Source organism: Rhinoderma darwinii, chromosome 2, assembly GCF_050947455.1.
Source record: "Rhinoderma darwinii isolate aRhiDar2 chromosome 2, aRhiDar2.hap1, whole genome shotgun sequence".
NCBI classification, from domain to species: domain Eukaryota; kingdom Metazoa; phylum Chordata; class Amphibia; order Anura; family Rhinodermatidae; genus Rhinoderma; species Rhinoderma darwinii.
The window spans coordinates 99,344,124-99,365,168 of NC_134688.1; the positions used below are offsets into that span (position 1 = coordinate 99,344,124).

Here is a 21,045-nt window from a genome sequence, read left to right on the forward strand (position 1 = left end):
GTTTGTTTTTCCAATACAATTGTACAGATTATAGGTGACATTAAAGGTGGAAAAAGTTCTGAAATTATTCAATTTGGACTGATTTTGTAACATGACAAAAACCTGGCATTTTAACAGGGGTTTGTAGACTTTTTATATCCACTGGATATATTTTATAGAAAAGGTACATACATTAATGTAAGAAATATAATCAAGATGTCTGACATGCAGCTGTGGTGTTGGTGAAAGAACTTACTTTTAAATCCTCTGTTGCTAGATTTTATTGAGATATCCCATTTTATTGAGAAATTGTAACACTGCCCCTTAGCTTAAAATGTACACTACCGTTCAAAAGTTTGGGTTTACCCAGACAATTTTGTGTTTTCCATGAAAACTCACACTTATATTTATCAAATGAGTTGCAAAATGACTAGAAAATATAGTCAAGACATTGACAAGGTTAGAAATAATGATTTTTATTTCAAATAATAATTTTCTCCTTCAAACTTTGCTTTCGTCATAGAATGCTCCATTTGCAGCAATTACAGCATTTCAGACCTTTGGCATTCTAGCTGTTAATTTACCGAGGTAATCGGGAGAAATTTCCCCCCATGCTTCCAGAAGGCCCTCCCACAAGTTGGATTGGCTTGATGGGCACCTCTTGCGTACCATACGGTCAAGCTGCTCCCGCAACAGCTCTATGGGGTTGAGATCTGATGACTGCGCTGGCCACTCCATTACAGATAGAATGCCAGCTGCCTGCTTCTTCCCTAAATAGTTCTTGCATAATTTGGAGTTGTGCTTTGGGTCATTGTCCTGTTGTAGGATGAAATTGGCTCCAATCAAGTGCTGTCCACAGGGTATGGCATGGCGATGCAAAATGGAGTGATAGCCTTCCTTATTCAAAATCCCTTTTACCTTGTACAAATCTCCCATTTTACCAGCACCAAAGCAACCCCAGACCATCACATTACCTCCACCATGCTTGACAGATGGCGTCAGGCACTCTTCCAGCATCTTTTCAGTGGTTCTGCGTCTCACAAATGTTCTTCTGTGTGATCCAAACACCTCAAACTTCGATTTGTCTGTCCATAACACTTTTTTCCAATCTTTCTCTGTCCAATGTCTGTGTGCTTTTGCCCATATTAATCTTTTCCTTTTATTAGCCAGTCTCAGATATGTTTTTTTCTTTGCCACTTTGCCCTGAAGGCCAGCATCCTGGAGTCGCCTCTTCACTGTAGACGTTGACACTGGCGTTTTGCGGGTACTATTTAATGAAGCTGCCAGTTGAGGACCTGTGTGGCGTCTATTTCTCAAACTAGAGACTCTAATGTACTTGTCTTGTTGCTCAGTTGTGCAGCGGGGCCTCCCACTTCTCTTTCTACACTGGTTAGAGCCTGTTTGTGCTGTCCTCTGAAGGGAGTAGTACACACCGTTGTAGGAAATGTTAAGTTTCTGGGCAATTTCTCGCATGGAATAGCCTTCATTTCTAAGAACAAGAATAGACTGTCGAGTTTCACATGAAAGCTCTCTTTTTCTAGCCATTTTGAGAGTTTAATCGAACCCACAAATGTAATGCTCCAGATTCTCAACTAGCTCAAAGGAAGGTCAGTTTTATAGCTCCTCTAAACAGCAAAACTGTTTACAGCGGTGCTAACATAATTGCACAAGGGTTTTCAAGTGTTTTCTAATCATCCATTAGCCTTCTAACACAGTTAGCAAACACAATGTACCATTAGAACACTAGAGTGATGGTTGCTGGATATTGCATTAAAAACCAGATGTTTGCAGCTAGAATAGTCATTTAGCACATTAACAATGTATAGAGTGTATTTCTGATTAATTTAAAGTTATCTTCATTGAAAAAAACTGTGCTTTTCTTGCAAAAATAAGGAAATGTCTAAGTGACCCTAAACTTTTGAACGGTAGTGTACGTAACTTTTTAGATGACTTTTCAGAATAAGCGGTCACGTGTGTACATGAGGAATAACACTATGTCTGGTCATTATATGACTTGTATTGTGCATTTTTTAACAGTCTTCTGAAGGCTCTATCTCTAATTATCAGTTTTTAATCTAGCGTGTGGAGCCTTACTGCTATCATGTCTGCGATACACAGCACACAGAGAAGAGAAGAATCTTGATTTGCAGTCTGACTTTACAAACATTTGTGAAAGAATGGGTGGTTGTAAAGAGATCACTGAATTTGAGCGTGATACTGTAATAGGGTGCCACCGTTGAAACAAGTCAGTTTGTGAAATTTCTTCTCTCCTAGATATTCCACGATCAACTCTGAATGCTATTATTGCAAAGTGGAAGTGTTTAGGAACCACAGCAACTCAGCCAGGAAGTGGCAGACCACGTAAAGTTGCATAGCCAGGCCGCCAAGTGCTGAGGCGCATAGTGCATAATAGTCACCAACGTTCCTCTAACTCAATAACTGAAGAGTTTGAAACCTCCTCTGGCATTAACATCAGCACGAAAACTGTGTGCCGGGAGCTTAATGACATGGGTTTTCATGGCTGAAAAGCTGCATGGAAGTTCTACTTTACCAAGCACAATGACCTCAACCCCATCATATACCTTTGGAATAAACTAGAACGGAGATTCCGAGCCAGGCCCTTTCGTCCAACATCAGTGTCTGACCTCACAAATGTTTTTCTGGATGAATAGCAAAAATTCCCACAGATACACTCAAAATCTTGAGAAAGCAAAGGGGGTACCAACACCATGTTAATGCCTATGGCTTTAGTATGGGATGTCATAAAACATCCTGTAGGTGTAATGTGTACTTTTGTCCATTTAGTGTTAATATATAAAAGCTGCAGCAGCATGCTGGACATTGTACAGCAGTAATGAGCAGTGTAGCTGTGAATCCAACACGGGGATGACATGTAACTCCTTACAAAAGCTTCAGTCCATCTGTGTCTCCTATCTCTCGCTCTGCTGTTGCACCACCTCCCTTCGCAGTAGACTTCAATGGGCAGCATGTCTGTGTCTCTCTCTGCTCGCCAATTTTCCAGGGACAATTAGTGGCAGTAAATTAACGCAGAATTTGCATGAATTTTAACAGTAAGGTTAGATTAGCATATATTTTTTTTTAACAGTTAGTGTCCATTTAATAAGTTGTTGCACCATCATTCATATATACAGGTCCTTCTGAATGAATTAGAATATCATCAAAAAGTTAATTTATTTGAGTAATTCACTTCAAAAAGTGAAACTCATATATTATATAGATTAATTACATACACAGTGATGTATTTCCAGCATTTTTTTCTTTTAATGTTGAAGATTATGGCTAACTGTTAATGAAAACCCAACATTTTATGAAAATTAGAATATTATTTTTAGCCCAATTTCAAAAATGATTTTTAATACCGAAATGCACGCCTACTGAAAAGTATGTACAGTATATGCACTTAATACTTGGTCCGGGTTCCTTTTGCATGAGTTACTGCATCAATGCCACTTGGCATGGAGGTGATCAGTCTGTGGCACTGCTGAGGTGTTATATAAGCCCAGGTTGCTTTGATAGCAGCCTACAGCTCGTCTGCATTGTTGGGTCTGGTGTCCCTCATCTTCCTCTTGACAATACCCCTTAGATTCTCTATGGGGTTTAGGTCAGGCGAGTTTGCTGGCCAATCAAGCACAGTGATACTGTGGTTATTAAACCAGGTATAGGTACTTGTGTCAGTGTGGGCAAATGCCAAGTCCTGCTGGAAAATGAAATCAGCATCTCCATAATGATTGTCAGCAGAGGGAAGAATGAAGTGCTCGAAAATTTCCTGGTAGACGACTGCGTTGACTCTTGACTTGATATAACACAGTGGACCAACACCAGCAGATGACATAATTCCCCAAACCATCACTGACTGTGGAAACTTCACACTGGACCACAAGCAACTTGGCTTGAGTGCCTCTCCACTCTTTCTCCAGACTCTGGGACCTTGATTTCCAAATGAAATGCAAAATTTACTTTCCTCTGAAAACTGGACTTTGGACCACTGAGCAACAGACCAGTCCTTTTTCTCCTTAGCCCAGGTAAGATGCTTCTGATGTTGTCTCTGGGCCATGGCTTGACACAAGGAATGCGACAGTTGTAGCCCATGTCCTGGATACATCTGTGTGTGGTGGCTCTTGAAGCACTGACTCCAGCCGCAGTCCACTCCTTGTGAATTTCCCCCAGATTCATGAATGTCCTTTTCTTGACAATCCTTTCAAGGCTGCGGTTATCCCTGTTGCTTGTGCACCTTTTTCTACCACACTTTTTCCTTCCTCTCAACTTTCCATAAATATGCCTGGATACAGCACTCTGTGAACAGCCAGCTTCTTTAGCAATGTAATTTTGTAGCTTATCCTCCTTGTGGAAGGTGTCAATGACTGTCTTATGGACAACTGTCAAGTCAGCAGTCTTCGCCATGATTGTGTAGCCTACTGAAGCAGACTGTTGGACCATTTAAAGGCTTAGGAGACCTTTGCAGGTGTTTTGTGTTGATTAGCTGATTAGAGTGTGACACCATGAGTCTACAATCTTTAACTTTTACCCAATATTCAAATTTTCTGAGAGACTAAATTTGGAGTTTTCATTAACTGTTAGCCATAATCTTCAACATTAAAAGAAAAAAATGCTGGAAATGGATCACTCTGTGAGTAATGAATCTATATAATACATGAGTTTCACTTTTTGAATTGAATTACTGAAATAAATTAACTTTTTGATGATATTCTAATTCATTGAGAAGGACCTGCATATATTTCATGTGAATCCAGCCTTAAAATGAAAAGTTATTGGGCTAAGTAGCAAGATAGTCGTCTAAAATTGTTCTATTTCTATTACATATTATTCAATCTAGAACTGAAAAGTGAAAATAGTTTTTTCTCATAATTGAGAAAATTTTATTTAACAGTGCTGATTGGCTATGTGCAGTGATATTATAGCACTAGAGTATGAGGAGAATTGTAAGACAAAACAATCTACAACCACCTTCTCTGTCCATTTACTAGTATTATTACCTCCTAAAAAGGTGCCATTGACTATGGCTAACTTCTGTCTTTACCTGGGCCTGTTTCTTAACCCCTTAAGGACGCAACCTTGTTTTGGCCTTAAGGCTCAGAGCCCATTTTTTTAAATCTGAGATATTTCACTTTATGTGATAATAACTCTGGAATGCTTAAACTTATCCAAGCGATTCTGAGATTGTTTTCTCGTGACACATTGGGCTTTATGTTAGTGGTACAATTTGTTCGATATATTTAGTGTTTATTTGTGAAAAACTGCAAAATTTAGAGAAAATGCATCTGCTTGTAAAACAGATGATTATATCACCCAAAATAGTTACTAGTTCACATTTCCCATATGTCTACTTTATGTTGCCATCATTTTTTGAACATTCCTTTCTTTTTCTTGGACGTTACAAGGCTTAGAACATAAACAGCAATTTCTCATATTTTCAAGAAAATTTCAAAAGCCTTTTTTTTAAGGTACCTGTTCAGTTCCGAAGTGGCTTTGAGGGGCCTATGTATTAGAAACCCACATAAACACCCCATTTTAAAAACTAGACCCCTCAAAGTATTAAAAACAGAATTTACAAAGTTTTTTAACCCTTTAGTCATTTCACAGGAATTAAAGCAAAGTGGAGGTGAAATTTGCAAATTTCATTTTTCTTGCTGAATTTAAATTTTATTCGATTTTTTTCTGTAACACAGAAGGTTTTACCAGAGAAACACTACTAAATATGTATTGTCCAGATTCTGCAGTTTTTAGAAATGTCCCATATGTGGCTCTATTGTGCTTGTGGACTGAAACATAGGCCCCAGAAGCAAAGAAGCACCTAGTGCATTTTGGGGCCTCTTTTTTATTAGAATATATTTTAGGCAGCATGCTAAGTTTGAAGAGGTGTTGAGGTGCCAAAACAGTAGGAATACCCAAAAAGTGACCCCATTTTGAAAACGACACCCCTCAAGGAATGTATGGTTGTTGTTACCATTTTGACCACACAGTTTTTTCACAGCACGTATTTGAATTCGGCTGTGAAATTTAAAAAATGAAATTTTTTCCAATAAGATGTCATTTTTAAACAAAATTTCTTATTTTCACAAGAAATAAAATATCCCATTTTGTTGCCCAATTTGTCCTGAGTGCAGCAATACCCAATTTGTGGTAATAAACTGCCTTTTGGGCCCATGGGAGGTCTCAGAAGGAAAGGAGCGCTATGTGTTCTTTGGAGTCCAGATTTTGCTGGATTGGTTTTCGGGTGCCATGTCGCATTTGCAGAGCCCCAAAGGTATCAAAGCAATGGAAACCCACCAGAAGTGACCCCATTTTGGAAACTACACCCCTTAAGGCATTCACCTAGAGGTGTAGTGAGCATTTTGATCCCACAGGTGTTGTCTAAAAGGTAATGCGCAGCAGATGGTGCAGTGTGAGATTTGCAATTTTCTATATATGTATGCCATTTCAGTGTCCAATATATTGTGCCCAGCATGCGCCACCAGAGATATTCACCCTATAAATTGTAATGTGGGTTCTCCTGGATACAGCACTACCCTACATGTGGCTGTTATCTGCTGCCTGAGCACACGGCAGGGCTTAGAAGGGAAGGACCACCATTTGGCCTACTGGAGGTTTTCTGGTGGTAAGTCGTGAATGAAGAAGCCCCTGAGGTACCAGTAAAGTTGGAACCCCCAAGAAGTGACCCCATTTTAAAATCTACACCCCTTAAGGCATTCATCTAGAGGTGTAGTGAGCATTTTGATCCCACAGGTATTGTGTAAAAGATAATACGCAGCAGATGGTGCAGAGTGAGATTTGCAATTTTCTAGACATATATGCTTTTTCAGTGTCCAATATATTGCGCCCAGAATGCTCCACCGGAGACATACACCCGATAAACTGTAATTTGGGTTCTCCTGGGTACGGCAATACCCTACAAGTGGCTGTTATCAGATGCCTGGGCACGCAGCAGGGCCCAGAGGGGAAAGATGAGGAGGATAAACTGTGCGGAGTGCGTCAGGGTAGATTAAAAATCTAAGGGATGTATGATAAATTTTAAAACACTCTTTTATACAGAGCCCTGGTTTTTCGGGACACGTGTCACAATGATATATTGTGTCCTTCCTTATCCCCCTCTTGTAGCAGACTTTGCACCTCTTTTGACTTTTTCCCTTCTTGCCAGTTTGGGGAACTTTTCCTGGAAAGTGTTGCCCTGGTACGATGCGTGTGGCCTCGCTTCCAGAAGTACTGGGTGCCCCCCTTCTTGGTCCCTAAAGATTAGGTTCTTGATAACCACCTCTTGAAATTCCAGGAAAGTTCCCCTCTGGCCTGCACATCAATGTAGCACGTACGCATTTGTACAATGCCATCTGTACGGCCAGCTTCTTATACCAAACCCTCGTTTTCCGCATGGTGCTGTAGGACTTCAGGACTTGATCTGACAAGTCCACCCCTCCCATGTACCTATTGTAGTCCAGGATGCCGTCTGGTTTGGGGGTCTCTGTACTGGTACCTCGTACAGGTACATGTGTACTGGTGTGACATCTCTCTTGTCCTTGTACTTGACGCACAATATGTTGCTGCTAGATTGTGCCCAGCTCTCACCCCTTCTGAGTGTTTGCCCAAGCAGAGTCTTAGGGAGGCCTCTCAGATTTCTTCTAGCAGTGCCGCATGCCGCAGTACTTCTGGAAGTGAGGCACTTGAAAAGTGGCACGCTGGTATAAAAATTATCCAGGTAGAGGTGGTAACCCTGGTCCAGCAGTGCGTGCACCAAATCCCACACAATTTTTGCATTAACTCCCAGTAAGGGGGGCCATTCTGGAGGCTGAATACTGGTGTCCTTCCCATCATATATCCTACATTTGTAGGTATACCCTGATGCACTGTCGCACAGCTTATACATCTTCACACCATACCTTGCCATCTTACTCGGCAGGTACTGGCAGAATTGAAGCCTTCCTTTAAAATGTACCAAGGACTCATCAATAGAAATATAATAGAAATATAATTCTCGGGGGTGAATGCTTGGGCAAACCGGGCACTGAAATGGCCTAATAGGGGTCTCCGTTTATATAAACGGTCAAAACTGGGGTCATCTCGGGGTGGGCAATGCTCATTGTCAGTATAATATAAGAAGCGTAGTATTGCCTAATTTTTTTTTTTTAAGTCCAGTTCAGTTCTAAAGTTGCTTTGAGGGGCCTATATATTAGACACCCCCATCAAACAACCCATTTTAGAAACTAGACCCCTCAAAGTATTCATAACAGCATTTAGAAAGTTTATTAACCCTTTAGGTGTTTCACAGGAATTTAGAGCAAAGTAGAGGTCAAATTTACATATTTTATTTTTTTTGACAGAAAATCCTTTTTATTCCATTTCTTCTGTAAAACAGAAGTTTTTACCAGAGAAACGCACCTCAATATTTATTGCCCAGATTCTGCAGTTTTGAGAAATATCCCACATGTGGCCCTAGTGCGGTATTAGACTGAAGCACCGGTCTCCGAAGCAAAGGAGCACCTAGAGGATTTTGTGGCATCCTTTTTATTAGGCACCATGTCCGGTTTGAGGAGGTCTTGTGGTGCCAAAACAGTGGAAACCCCCAAAAAGTGACACGGTTTTGGAAACTAGACTCCTTGAGGAATTCATTGTAGTTTTCATGGGGTGCATGCGACTTTTTGATCAGTTTTTATTCTATTTTTAAGTGGCGTGGTGACTAAAAAACAGCAACTCTACTATTGTTTTTTATTCTATTTTTTTTACAGCGTTCACCGCTGCGGGGCGATACGATTACAGCGATACCATATGTTTATAATTTTTTTTATGTCTTATGGCGTTTGCACAATAAAATACTTTTTGTAAAAAATTATTTACTTTTTGTGTTACCTTATTCTAAGAGCCAGAACTTTTTTATTTTTCCATCAAGAAAGCCGGACGAGGACTTGTTTTTTGCGTAACGAACTGTAGTTTTGATCAGAGCCATTTTTAGGTACATGCGACTTTTTGATCTCTTTTTATTCCATTTTTTGGGAGGTGAAGTTTCAAAAAAATTGTGATTCCGGTATGGTTTATTGTTATTTTCTTTTATGGCGTTCACCGCGCAGGATAAATAACAAAATAATTTTGTAGATCAGGCCGTTACGGACGCGGCGATAATTATGTATAGTTTATTTGTTTATTTACCTATTTTTATTAATAATAAAGGACTGATAAGAGAAAAAGGGGAATTTTTACTTTTGTTACTTTTAAAACTTTTATTTTCTAACTTTTTTGAACTTTTTTTAAACTTTTTTACTTTGTCCCACTAGGGGACTTGAGGGCAGGAGGCGTTGATCGCTATTCTAATGCACTGCACTATGCGTAGTGCAGTGTATTAGAGCTGTCAGCTACTCACTGATAGCAAGCATAGTGGGTCCTGACTTTGTCAGGACCCACTAGGCTTCCATAGATGGCATAGCCGGACGCCATTGTTAGGCATCCGGTTGCCATAGCCACCATCGCCGGACGCTATCGTGTAGCAGGCCGCGATGGTAGGTTAACCCCTAAAAAGCCGCGATCGCTATTGAAAGCGGCTTTTGAGGGGTTAATCAGCAGGGACACAGCGATCGGTCCCTGCTGTAGGAGCTGCGGCAACTGCTGTTGTACGAGACAGCAGCTGTCACAGCTCCTGCATGTGTCGGGAAGACGGCCGAAATGGCCGTTACTCCTGTGACGTACTATTTGGTCATGGAGCGCGAACGATACAGCTACCATGACCTAATAGTACGTCCAGGGGCGGGAAGGGGTTAAAGAAGACCTCCAGTGGAAACACAACTTTCCATGTCTGGATACCCACCGAATTGTATCCCACTCTCTACACTTCTTTTATTTATACTGTACTTACTTTTTGAACTGCTGCCTTGTCTGTGCTTTGAAAAAGCCTCTGCCTTGATTCTTATAATTCTCCAGCTTTCTCTTCCTCTCTGCTTTGCTATCAATCTCATGATGCTACAGCACATCATCACATGACCAGCTAAAGACCATACCATTTCTGCATGCTGGGGGACACTGTGATTATTATTCTCTCTATATTCTCCTAAATAATCTGAGAAACCATAAGTATACAGACAAGGAGACTGCACTATATTCTTCTACATTATACCTGTGTGACAGGAAACCTGTTTAAGTATCAATAGTAGCTGATGATAGAACTTTCTGTCCCCCCCCAGTGCAAAACTAGTGTGGTACAGGAACTGCTGAAGCCTGTGATGGATGACACATAGATCTCCATAGACTCAAGTAGGGAAAGCGTGTCACCGAGCCTGATTCACACTGCTGATAAGCAAGCATCCAAGTCTGATATATATATATAGAGATAGAAGTAGCAAGAAAAATAACAGGTGAAAAACTGACACATGGAATACCATAATGGTACACATGGGAAAGTTACGTTTTGGCCGTAGTGTCCCTTTAAAACAGAATAAAGACTGCTGTAAATGACACTGCATTCTGCTGACAGTCATCTATTATTTAATTGCTTCTGTTTAAGATGTCGGGAGATCAAGTACCACACAAGTGCCCTGAAAATCCATCAGCTGAATGCTATAAATGAAAAAGTCTGATTTCTGCCTATAGGGCAGCAGAAACAGACTATAATAAAATAGTCTGTATCGTCTAACAAGCCAACAGGGCTTAAGGGGATTATCTCATTCTCTATTGCCTTATTTGGTCATATGGATAGCAAAGAGGGTGCCCCCACTACTGCAGGGCCGGTTTTAGACAAAGTGTGGCCCTTGGCAAAGTTAAAAGCTGGGCCCCAAATGCTGAATTAGGGCCTGTTCACATCTGCATCAGTGTTCCATATATGGCATCTGTCAGACTTTTCCATCAGGGGAACCCATGAATGCAAACCAAACGGAAACGACTGCGCTATTGATTAAGTCCAAAAAAAAACAAAACCTTACGGAATGGAGACAAACGGAAACCATTTGAGATGGAAACATTGCCATTCAATGGTAATGCCAACAGAAGCTATGGTTTCCATCCATGGGTTCCCCTGACGGAAAGGTTTGACGGAAGCCATCAATGGAACCCGGACACAGATGTGAACACACCCTTACTGTATAAAAAATACAGCCAATTCAGAAGGCGATGTGCAGAGAACTGCATCACTGGTTTCTACCACGTCCAGGAGTGTTGCAAGAGCCAAAGCAAATGTCCCCCCTCTCACACAAAAAAACTGGTCTATATACATGTACAGTTATTAAATCATACCACTATACCAGATTAAATAATACCCCCATACAGTTACTGAATAATACCTCCACAACATAACCACATAGTGACTGAATCATGCCCCCCATACTGTTACTGAATAATACCCCCACACCATAACCAAAGTGACTGAATAATATCCCCATACTGTTACTGAATAATACCGCCACACAATAAGCAAATAGTGACTGACTAGTACCCCCATACTGTTACTGAATAATACCTCCACACCATAACCACATAGTGACTGAATAATACCCCCATACTGTTACTGAATAATACCACCACACCATAACCACATAGTGACTGAATAATACCACCATACTGTTACTGAATAATACTGCCACACCATAACCACATAGTGACTGAATAATACCCCCATACAGTTATTGAATAATACCGCCACACCATAACCACATAGTGACTGACTAGTACCCCCATACTGTTACTGAATAATACCGCGACACCATAACCACATAGTGACTGAATAATACCCCATAATGTTACTGAATAAAAATCACTATACAAAGACCAACATTACCATCATGTAGTGACCATATACTGGAAGATTCCAGTTATACACAGGAGCTCTGCAGACAATATAAGTGATTACAGCACATTTATATCTCTTGACACACAGGTGATGTTTTCTCTGATTAGAGTCGTTCACTTTGCCTTTTTTTTTCTCCATCCGGCCCAGACCAATGTGACTGTAATGGATTTGCCTGACACAGCTTCTTTGTCGACGCCTGTGGTTAATCAGCCTGCATCTGTGCCTAGATCTGTTAGAGTGACTTGATCTGCTACCACTCAGGCTGGGAGGCTGAGGAGTGGGAGAACGTATCACAGCCTGGCCAGACGGAGTTAGCTCCCGCCCTCTGTCTATTTATACCCTCATTTCCTGCTCCTCCTTTGCCTGTGATTCTGTCTGTTTCCTGGCTCTGCTGCTGCTTGTACTATTGTCCTCTGCTTCAAATTGACCCTGGCTTTACTGACTACGTCTCAGGGACCGACGTCTCAGGGAACGACGACTCGAACGTTTTTGTGCCTTTTCCTCTGACTCCCCTATGGTGGCTACAGAGGTTTATCGTCCGATTTGGTTTTAGGCCTTCCTTGGTTGCAGATGCATAATCCCACATTTAACTGGAATACCGGGGATCTTACTAAATGGGCATTTGAAGAGTGGCACCACTTCCTGGAGGGGGCTAGGCACCAGGTAACGGTCCTTACCGACCACAAGAATCTGGTTTTCCTAGAATCTGCCCGGAGGCTAAACCTGAGACAAGCTCGATGGGCGTTGTTTTTTACTAGATTCAACTTTGTGGTCACCTATAGGGCTGGGTCTAAAATATTAAAGCTGATGCACTGTCGCGTAGCTTCATGGCCAGCCCTCCTCCTGAGGAGGATCCTGCTTGTGTTTTGCCCCCAGGTATAATCATATCCTCTGTTGATTCTGACTTCGAAATTGCGGCTGATCAAGGTTCAGCTCCCGAGAACCTTCCTGAGAACAAGCTGTTTGTTCCCCTGCAATTCCGGCTAAGGGTACTCAGGGAGAATCATGACTCTGCACTATCTGGCCATCCAGGCATCCTGGGTACCAAACACCTCATTTCTAGAACTATATTGGTGGCCTGGGTTGCTTAAAGACATTAAGGCCTACGTCGCTGATTGTGAAACTTGTGCTAGGTCCAAGACTCCCAGGTCCCGACCAGCGGGCTTACTATGTTCTTTGCCCATTCCCCAAAGACCTTGGACCCATATCTCCATGGATTTTATCACCGATCTGCCTCCATCCCAAGGCAAGTCGGTGGTGTGGGTTGTAGAAGACCGCTTCAGCAAGATGTCCCACTTTGTACCTCTCAATAAACTACCCAATGCCAAGACGTTAGCTACCTTGTTTGTCAAACACATCCTGGGTCTCCATGGGGTTCCTGACAATATTGTTTCTGACAGAGGGGTACAATTTGTTTCATTGTTTTGGAGAGCCTTCTGTAAGAAGTTGGAGATTGATCTGTCCTTCTCCTCGGCCTTCCATCCTGAAACTAATGGTCAAACTGAGAGGGCTAATCAGTCTCTAGAACAATATTTAAGGTGTTTTATCTCTGACTGTCAAGATGATTGGGTCTCCTTCATTCCCCTCGCCAAATTTTCCCTTAATAACCGGGTCATTAACTCGTCGGGGGTCTCCCCTTTTTCTGTAATTTTGGGTTTAATCCACAGTTCTCCTCCGTTTCAGCTGGTGGTTCCAACAATCCCGAGGTAGATGTCGTTCATCGGGAACTGTGCACAGTCTGGGCCCAGGTTCAGAAGAACCTTGAGGCATCCCAGAGCATCCAAAAGACTCAGGCAGATAAGAGACGTTCCACTAACCCCTTGTTTGTGGTCGGGGATCTGGTGTGGCTGTGCTCAAAAAATTTGCGCCTTAAAGTCCCGTCCAAAAAATTTGCTCCCCGGTATATAGGGCCGTACAAGATCATTGAGGTCCTTAACCCTGTCTCCTTCCGGCTGGAGTTACCTCCGTCCTTTCAGATACACAAAGTGTTCCATGCCTCCCTCCTGAAAAGATGCTCCCCGTCCTTGGCTACCTCGAGGAAACCTCCGGTCCCTGTTCTCACTCCTGAAGGGGTAGAATTCGAGGCGGCCAAGATTGTGGACAGCAGGATGGTCCAGGACTCCCTCCAGTACCTGGTCCATTGGAGAGGTTACGGGCCTGAGGAGAGGACTTGGGTACCCGCCCGGGATGTTCACGCCGGGTTATTGCTCAGGAAGTTCCATCTTCGGTTCCCCAACAAGCCAGGTCCACCTAGGAAGGGTCCAGTGGCCCCTCATAAAAGGGGGGGCACTGTAATGGATTTGCCTGACACAGCTTCTTTGTCGACGCCCGTGGTTAATCAGCCTGCATCTGTGCCTAGATCTGTTAGAGTGACTCGATCTCCTACCACTCAGGCTGGGAGGCTGAGCAGTGGGAGAACCTATCACAACCTGGCCAGACGGAGCTAGCTCCCGCCCTCTGTCTATTTATACCCTCATTTCCTGCTCCTCCTTTGCCTGTGATTCTGTCTGTTTCCTGGCTCTGCTGCTGCTGCTTGTACTATTGTCCTCTGCTTCAAATTGACCCTGGCTTTACTGACTACTCTTCTGCTCTGCATTTGGTACCTCGTACACTCCTGGTTTGACTCGGCTCGTTCACTACTCTTGTTGCTCACGGTGTTGCCGTAGGCAACTGCCCCATTTCCCTTAGCTTCTGTGTACCCTTGTCTGTTGGTCTGTTGTGCACTTATTGAGCGTAGGCTGTCGCCTAGGACGGGCCGTGCAAGTAGGCAGGGACTGAGTGGCGGGTAGATTAGGGCTCACCTGTCTTCTCCCTACCCCATCATTTCAGTGACGACTTATTCCAGCCATGATTTGTCTCTGCAGAATTTGACACACGGACATGTTGGTTTCTCGCTTTTCAAGCATCCACCACACCTATACCCCATCCTCTAAACAAACTCTAAACAAACTCGCAATCTACAGTGCCCCAGATGATAATAATGATCCCTCAGTGCTCGACATAATAAAAGTGCCACATCAGTAACCGTGCCCCCTTTGTGCCCACACAGCAGTAATACCCTCTTTGTGCCCCCTGTAGGTAGCAAACAAAGCCCCTATAGATAGCGCCACAACCCCCCCCCTTATATATAGTGCCACACAGCCTCTCTTGTATATAGTGCCACACAGCCCCCCCCTTCTATATAGTGCCACACAGTGCCCCCCCCCTTGTATATAGTGACACACAGCCCTTTTATTATATAGTGCCACTCCCACCTCCTTGTATAAAGTGCTAATCACCAGTCTCCCGTGTATATTGCCACACAGCCCCCTCCCTTGTATATAGTGCCGCACAGCCCCCCTTGTATATAGTGCCACACCCCCTTGTATATAATGCCAGAATCCCCTCCCGTCGTGTATAGTGCCACACAGCCTCGTCCCTTTTATATAGTGCTACACAGCCCCCATCACTTGTATTCAGTGCTACACAACCCCCTCCCTTGTACATAGTGCTACACAACCCCCCCTTGTATATAGTGCTACACAGACACCCCCTGTATATAGTGCTACACAGCACCCCCTTGTATATAATGCTACACAGACATCGCCCTTGTATATAGTGCTACACAGCCCCCGCTTGTATATAGTGCTACACAGCACACCCCCTTGTATATAGTGCTACACAGACATCCCCTTGTATATAGTGCTACACATAGCTCTATACAGGCCCCCTTGTATATAGTGCTACACATCCCCCTGTTGTATATAGTGCTACCCAGACCCCTCCTGTATATAGTGCTACATAGCGCTCCCCCCTTGTACATAGTGCTACACAGCCCCCTCCCTTTAATATAGTGCTACACAGCCCCCCTCCCTTGCATATAGTGCTACACAGCCCCCTCACAGCACCCTTTCTATATAGTGCTACACAGACATCCCCCTCCTTGTATATAGTGCTACACAGGCATCCCCTTTGTATATAGTGCTACACAGCCCCCCTTGTATATAGTGCTAACAGCGTGTCCCCCTTGTATATAGTGCTACAAAGACCCCGCCTCCCTTGTATACAGTGCTACACACCGTGTGCCGCCCTTTGTATATAGTGCTACACAGCCCCCCCTTGTATATAGTGCTACACAGACATCCCTTGTATACAGTGCAACACACTGTGTGCCTCCTTGTATATACTGCTACACAGTGTGTGTGTGTGTCCTTGTATATAGTGCTACACAGCGTGTGTCCCTCCTTGTATATAGTGCTACACAACCCCTCCTTGTATATAGTGACATCACAAAAAAATAAAAAGATTTGTACTTACCTTGTCCCGATGCCGCGACAGATGAAGCGCTGAACATCCTACGGGCGGGACGCATGCGCAGACCAGCGTGATGCAGTGACATCATCACGCTGTCTTGCGCAGGGATTCATCCCAGCGACTTATAATATTCATTTGTATTTGAGGACGCAGATACAGGTGAATGTGGCTGTCGCTAGCATCGATGGGTCCCCTCCGGTGTTAGCAACGCCACCGGGCATGAGAGGGCCCGTGCTGCCCAGCCCATAAATGTTATGGGCCGGACGGCCTGGCATCTGCGGGCGGGCCCGGGGCCCTAAGAGTAGGGGGGGCCCTGGGCAATTGCCCAGTTTGCCCCCCTCTTACGCCGGCCCTGCCCACTAGGATATTTTATGAGTCAGAGCTGAAAGACACCAACAATGGCCTCCATCTATTAATACATTGTCTGGCTGGCCAGTTTCCCCTTGCAAAATTCCGATAATGCATTACCTTACCTCCAATTACCTAATATCTTGCCAAAAATAGTGCTAGAGGTTTACCCTCCCCAAAAAAGAAACAATTTATATACAAAACACATTCTTATCAGTTTTTTTTTTAATAACGTTACATGTTCACAAGGAAAAAGGTCTATATAGAAACAAGAAATGGGGTAACATTCAAAACCTTTAATTCCGTTAAAATGTTTAGAATTATACAAATAGACTAAAACTTATTTTAGACGACCATAAAATTAAAGAATAGCTGTGAATTACAATTTAATAGAATAAAATAAGTTTTATACAAAATATATATTATTTTCTAATATAATATTGCACATATGAACTAATAAAAATATATATTTTAAAACAAAAGAGGTAGTTTTTGCCTTTTAACATCTTAAATTAATTCAGAAATGCATAGAGAGCAAGGCTGGATTTACATATAGGAACAACAGGCCTATGCTTGGGGTAGGGCCTATGCCTTGGGGTAGGGTGAATGCTGAAGGTAAAATTAATATATGACTACACTGATAATCATATGTAAATATTGAGTATTCATATGTTAATTAGGTGTTTTGGGACAAAGGGAAAGCTGCAGATGTTAAATGTTAAAGAAGTGCCCCGCAATGTTCTGCTTTATTTTAGAGCAAGCATTTTAAAGCCTTACATCATTTGATGGGTAGAGTCTAAGGAGGCAGGCAATCTGTGCCTACAGGTTCCTGTGATATAGATATGGTACGGAAGATGGGCAAATGCCTTACCAACCAACCGTTGGTGTCTTTAAAATATCTACCCATGTTTACTTGGCTTAAAAATCATCAGCAGAATATTAGAAGGAGTACTAGAAAAACACACAGTGGAGCAGAACTGAAAACATGGTCTAGAAGTAGATATGAGCAAATCGATTTCACACTAATCGAATTTAGTCAGAATTTCCCAAAAGCTTCGGATTCAGCAAATCCCAATAGTGTAGATGTTCGTGGTATTCACGAATTGTGACTAAATGGCGGCCGTCAGCCAGCGTCAACAGCCAATTTATAGATTAGAAGAAGGATCCCATGACCTTGGGTGGGCTTGCAGACAGACTTCCCAAAATGCACTGCGGTTATCCACCCTTCTATTCATATATGTTGTTGTCACTTTGATATTACTGTACCTGCTGGCTTAACATTAAAGAAATGTAAAGGGTTTGGACTTAACTTGGATACAGTCCTAAAAGACATCAGAGAGTCAGACATGAGTTTCAGGGCAATCGGGGGACTTACGAATGGCTGCAAATTTATTGGGACTGAATTGAATCGGAAGGTCAATATGACCGAATCGGACCTGAAACTAATTTTGGAAAATTTGCTTATCTCTATATAGAAGTCTAGGGAAGTGTTGATACCTATGATAAATTATTACTTTCCAACAATTTTTTTTGTAAGAAATCTACACTTGCTCAAATGTATCCACAAGGTAGAAAGGTAGTCCAAAGATGGAAAAGATTTTAAAGCCTCCATGGGGATCAATGCTCGGTGCGTGAGCATCAATATTTAATGATGAGACTCCGTTTTCTTGTAAGTGATTATGTGAGTCATGTGATCCCTGATCTGTATGTGTTTAATTTTTATGTAGACAATCAGTTTAGTTTATAAGGTCAATACTAGGAAGACCAGATCCCCCTCGCCGGTTGACAGTTATTAAAAAAAATAATTACACAAAAATACTGGGTTGGAAAAACAAGCAAATAGTGTTAGTAAATAGAACGGAGCCTGTGACTTTTGAGTGTTTTGAACTTCAGGCCAAACTCCTTGTACAGAAGATGATACATTTATACTAGGTTTCCTTGTTGTTTGTTGACTTTTTCTATTGATACTTTGAAACAGCAAGTGGTTGGTAAGATTTGACAATTGTGGCTGATACCTATATTGGTATCCATATGCTCTTAGATGGTAAGTAAAGTACTCCAATGTGTGCATGAGTACTGCATCAACATAGTGGAAGGATATAGCCAGGTCCGAGCAGCACTGGGAACCCTGAGGAACACAAGAAAACAAAATGATTTGTTTCCCATCACTGAAATTCTCATGTCATAGCTCTACTAATGAGTGAGCGGAGAAACTAAAAAGTCACAATGGCCTCATCTGGAAAGTTACGTTGTATATTACATAAACTACTCACTTACAAACAGAACATAACTGAACCATTCATGGACATGACCGACAAACTCTAAAGTAGAACTACAGTTGTGAGTTTTATGAAAATCATCTACGAAAAGAGACCTCTTAAAGAGGCTCTGTCACCACATTATAAGTGCCCTATCTCCTACATAAGGAGATGGACGCTATAATGTAGGTGACAGCAGTGCTATTTATTTAGAAAAACTATCTATTTTCACCACGTTAGGAGCGATTTTAGATTTATGCTAATTACTTTCTTAAAACCCAACAGGGCGTGCTTTTACTTTAGACCAAGTGGGCATTGTACAGAGAAGTGTATGACGCTGACAAATCAGTGACCAACCAGCGTCATACACTGCTCTCCATTCATTTACTCAGCGCATAGGGATCCTGCTAGATCAGTATGTGCTGTCTTATACTGACACATTAACGTTACTGAAGTGTTCAGACAGTGAATAGACATTCCTTCCAGCCAGGACGGGATGTCTGTTCACAATCCCGACACTTCGGTAACGTTTATGTGGTACTTACAGCAGAACAAGCGTAATCTCGCTGTAACCTGTCATTTACAGCGTGATCTCGCGAGATTACGCTTGCTCTGCTGTAAGTACCACAGAAATGTTACCGAAGTGTCGGGATTGAGAATAGACATCCTGTCCTGGCTGGAAGGAATGTCTATTTACTGTCAAGACACTTCAGTAATGTTAATGTGTCAGTATTAGGGTATGTGCACACGATAACGTCAATTACGGCTGAAATTACGGCGCTGTTTTCAGGAGAAAACAGCTCCTGCATTTGAGACATAATTGCTCGTACTCGCGTTATGCGAGGCGTCAATTACGGACGTAATTTGGAGCTGTTCTTCATTGGATTCAATGAAAAACGACTCCAATTACGTCCCAAGAACTGTCCTGCACTTCTTTGACGAGGCTGTTATTTTACGCGCCGTCTTTTGACAGCGACGCGTAAAATGACAGGTCGTCGGCACAGTACATCGCCAAACCCATTGAAATGAATGGGCAGATGTTTGCGACGTATTCGAGGCTTGTTTTCAGATGTATTTCGAGGTGTAAAACGCCTCCAATACGTCTGAAAATAGGTCGTGTGAACCCAGCCTTAGACAGCACATACTGACCTAGCAGGATCATTATGCGCTGAGTAAATGAATGGAGAGAAGTGTATGATGCTGATTGGTCACTGATTGGTCAGCGTCATACACTTCTTTACAACGCCCACTTGGTCTAAAGTAAAAACATGCCCAGTTGGGCATTAAGAAACGAATTAGCATAAAGCTAAAATAGCTCCTAACGTGGTGAAAATAGATAGTTTTTCTAAATAAAAAACTCATGTAGGAGATAGGGCACTTATAATGTGGTGACAGAGCCTCTTTAAATTACAGCATCTATTAGATGCCTATTAAACTTAATAAGTGTGTTCTACTGCATCTACTGAAACATCCCTAAAAGTTCCAAATTGGGGGGTCGTTAGAGAGGGCATGTTGTATATTTTTTAATGTGAGGGAGGGATCACGTGAAAAAAACCGAGTTATTAAGAAGGCGATGTGATCCCAATTTACCACTCAGCCAATAGTGACACATTGACTACAATACAGTGCAATCCCACTTTGCCCTCCTTATGTTCAAAGGCACTTTAAAATTTGAATTGCCATTTTTATGCCTATTAAATTACTTATAGGATGTAGCACATTGCTTGTTGAACAGAAACATATTCTAATCTGTTTTTATTTTCTGAATGTTCTTAGCCATAAACAGCAGTTGCAGTAAGAAACCTCAGTTTCAAAACGACTAACTGAGGCTTCGTTCACATCTGCACTAGGGCTCTGTTCCGACGTTCTGTTTGAGCTCTCCGTCGGAACGGAGCCCTGACAGACATAAACGGAAATTTCAATGGTGACGGATCCTGTACCAATGGTTTCCGTTTGTCTCCGTTGCGCAAGGGTTCCGTCATTTTGACGTATATCAATACCGTAGTCGACTGTGCTATTGATTCCGAAGCCTGACTTCTATGGCAGAGTGTTGTGAGCATGCTCTGTGACATGTGCAAAGGACACTATGCAGAGAGTGGGAGACAAAGGTGAGATGTCTCTACCACCTATTGTAATTAATGTGATTCTGTGTTATCTGCCTTCAACTTTAAAATGTAACGATAAGATGACTTATGTAAGGAGTCAGCAGCCTGTGTGAAAGGTTCAATATTAAAAAAAAATTAAAAATACGGATTGTGACATGAGACATAAAAAAAAACATGTGCCATTACAATATGGGCAGGCAGGAAGGGGTTAAATACGGATGTTTAAGGCCTCATTTACACGAGCGTATTATACGCGCGTGCGACG

General features: G+C 42.3%; 1 protein-coding gene across 1 annotated transcript in view; it reads right to left on the minus strand.

The window, feature by feature from the left end:
- The window catches only part of LOC142741737 (glycoprotein-N-acetylgalactosamine 3-beta-galactosyltransferase 1-like), a 124,610-nt gene that overhangs the window by 16,122 nt on the left and 87,443 nt on the right, over window positions 1-21,045 (minus strand). The window contains exons 4-5 of the mRNA XM_075851076.1: window positions 18,289-18,545; window positions 17,684-17,739 (exon numbers count right to left, since the gene is read on the minus strand). Of these exons, the coding sequence (XP_075707191.1) occupies window positions 17,684-17,739; window positions 18,289-18,545 (313 nt within the window). The remainder of the gene's footprint in view (window positions 1-17,683; window positions 17,740-18,288; window positions 18,546-21,045) is intronic.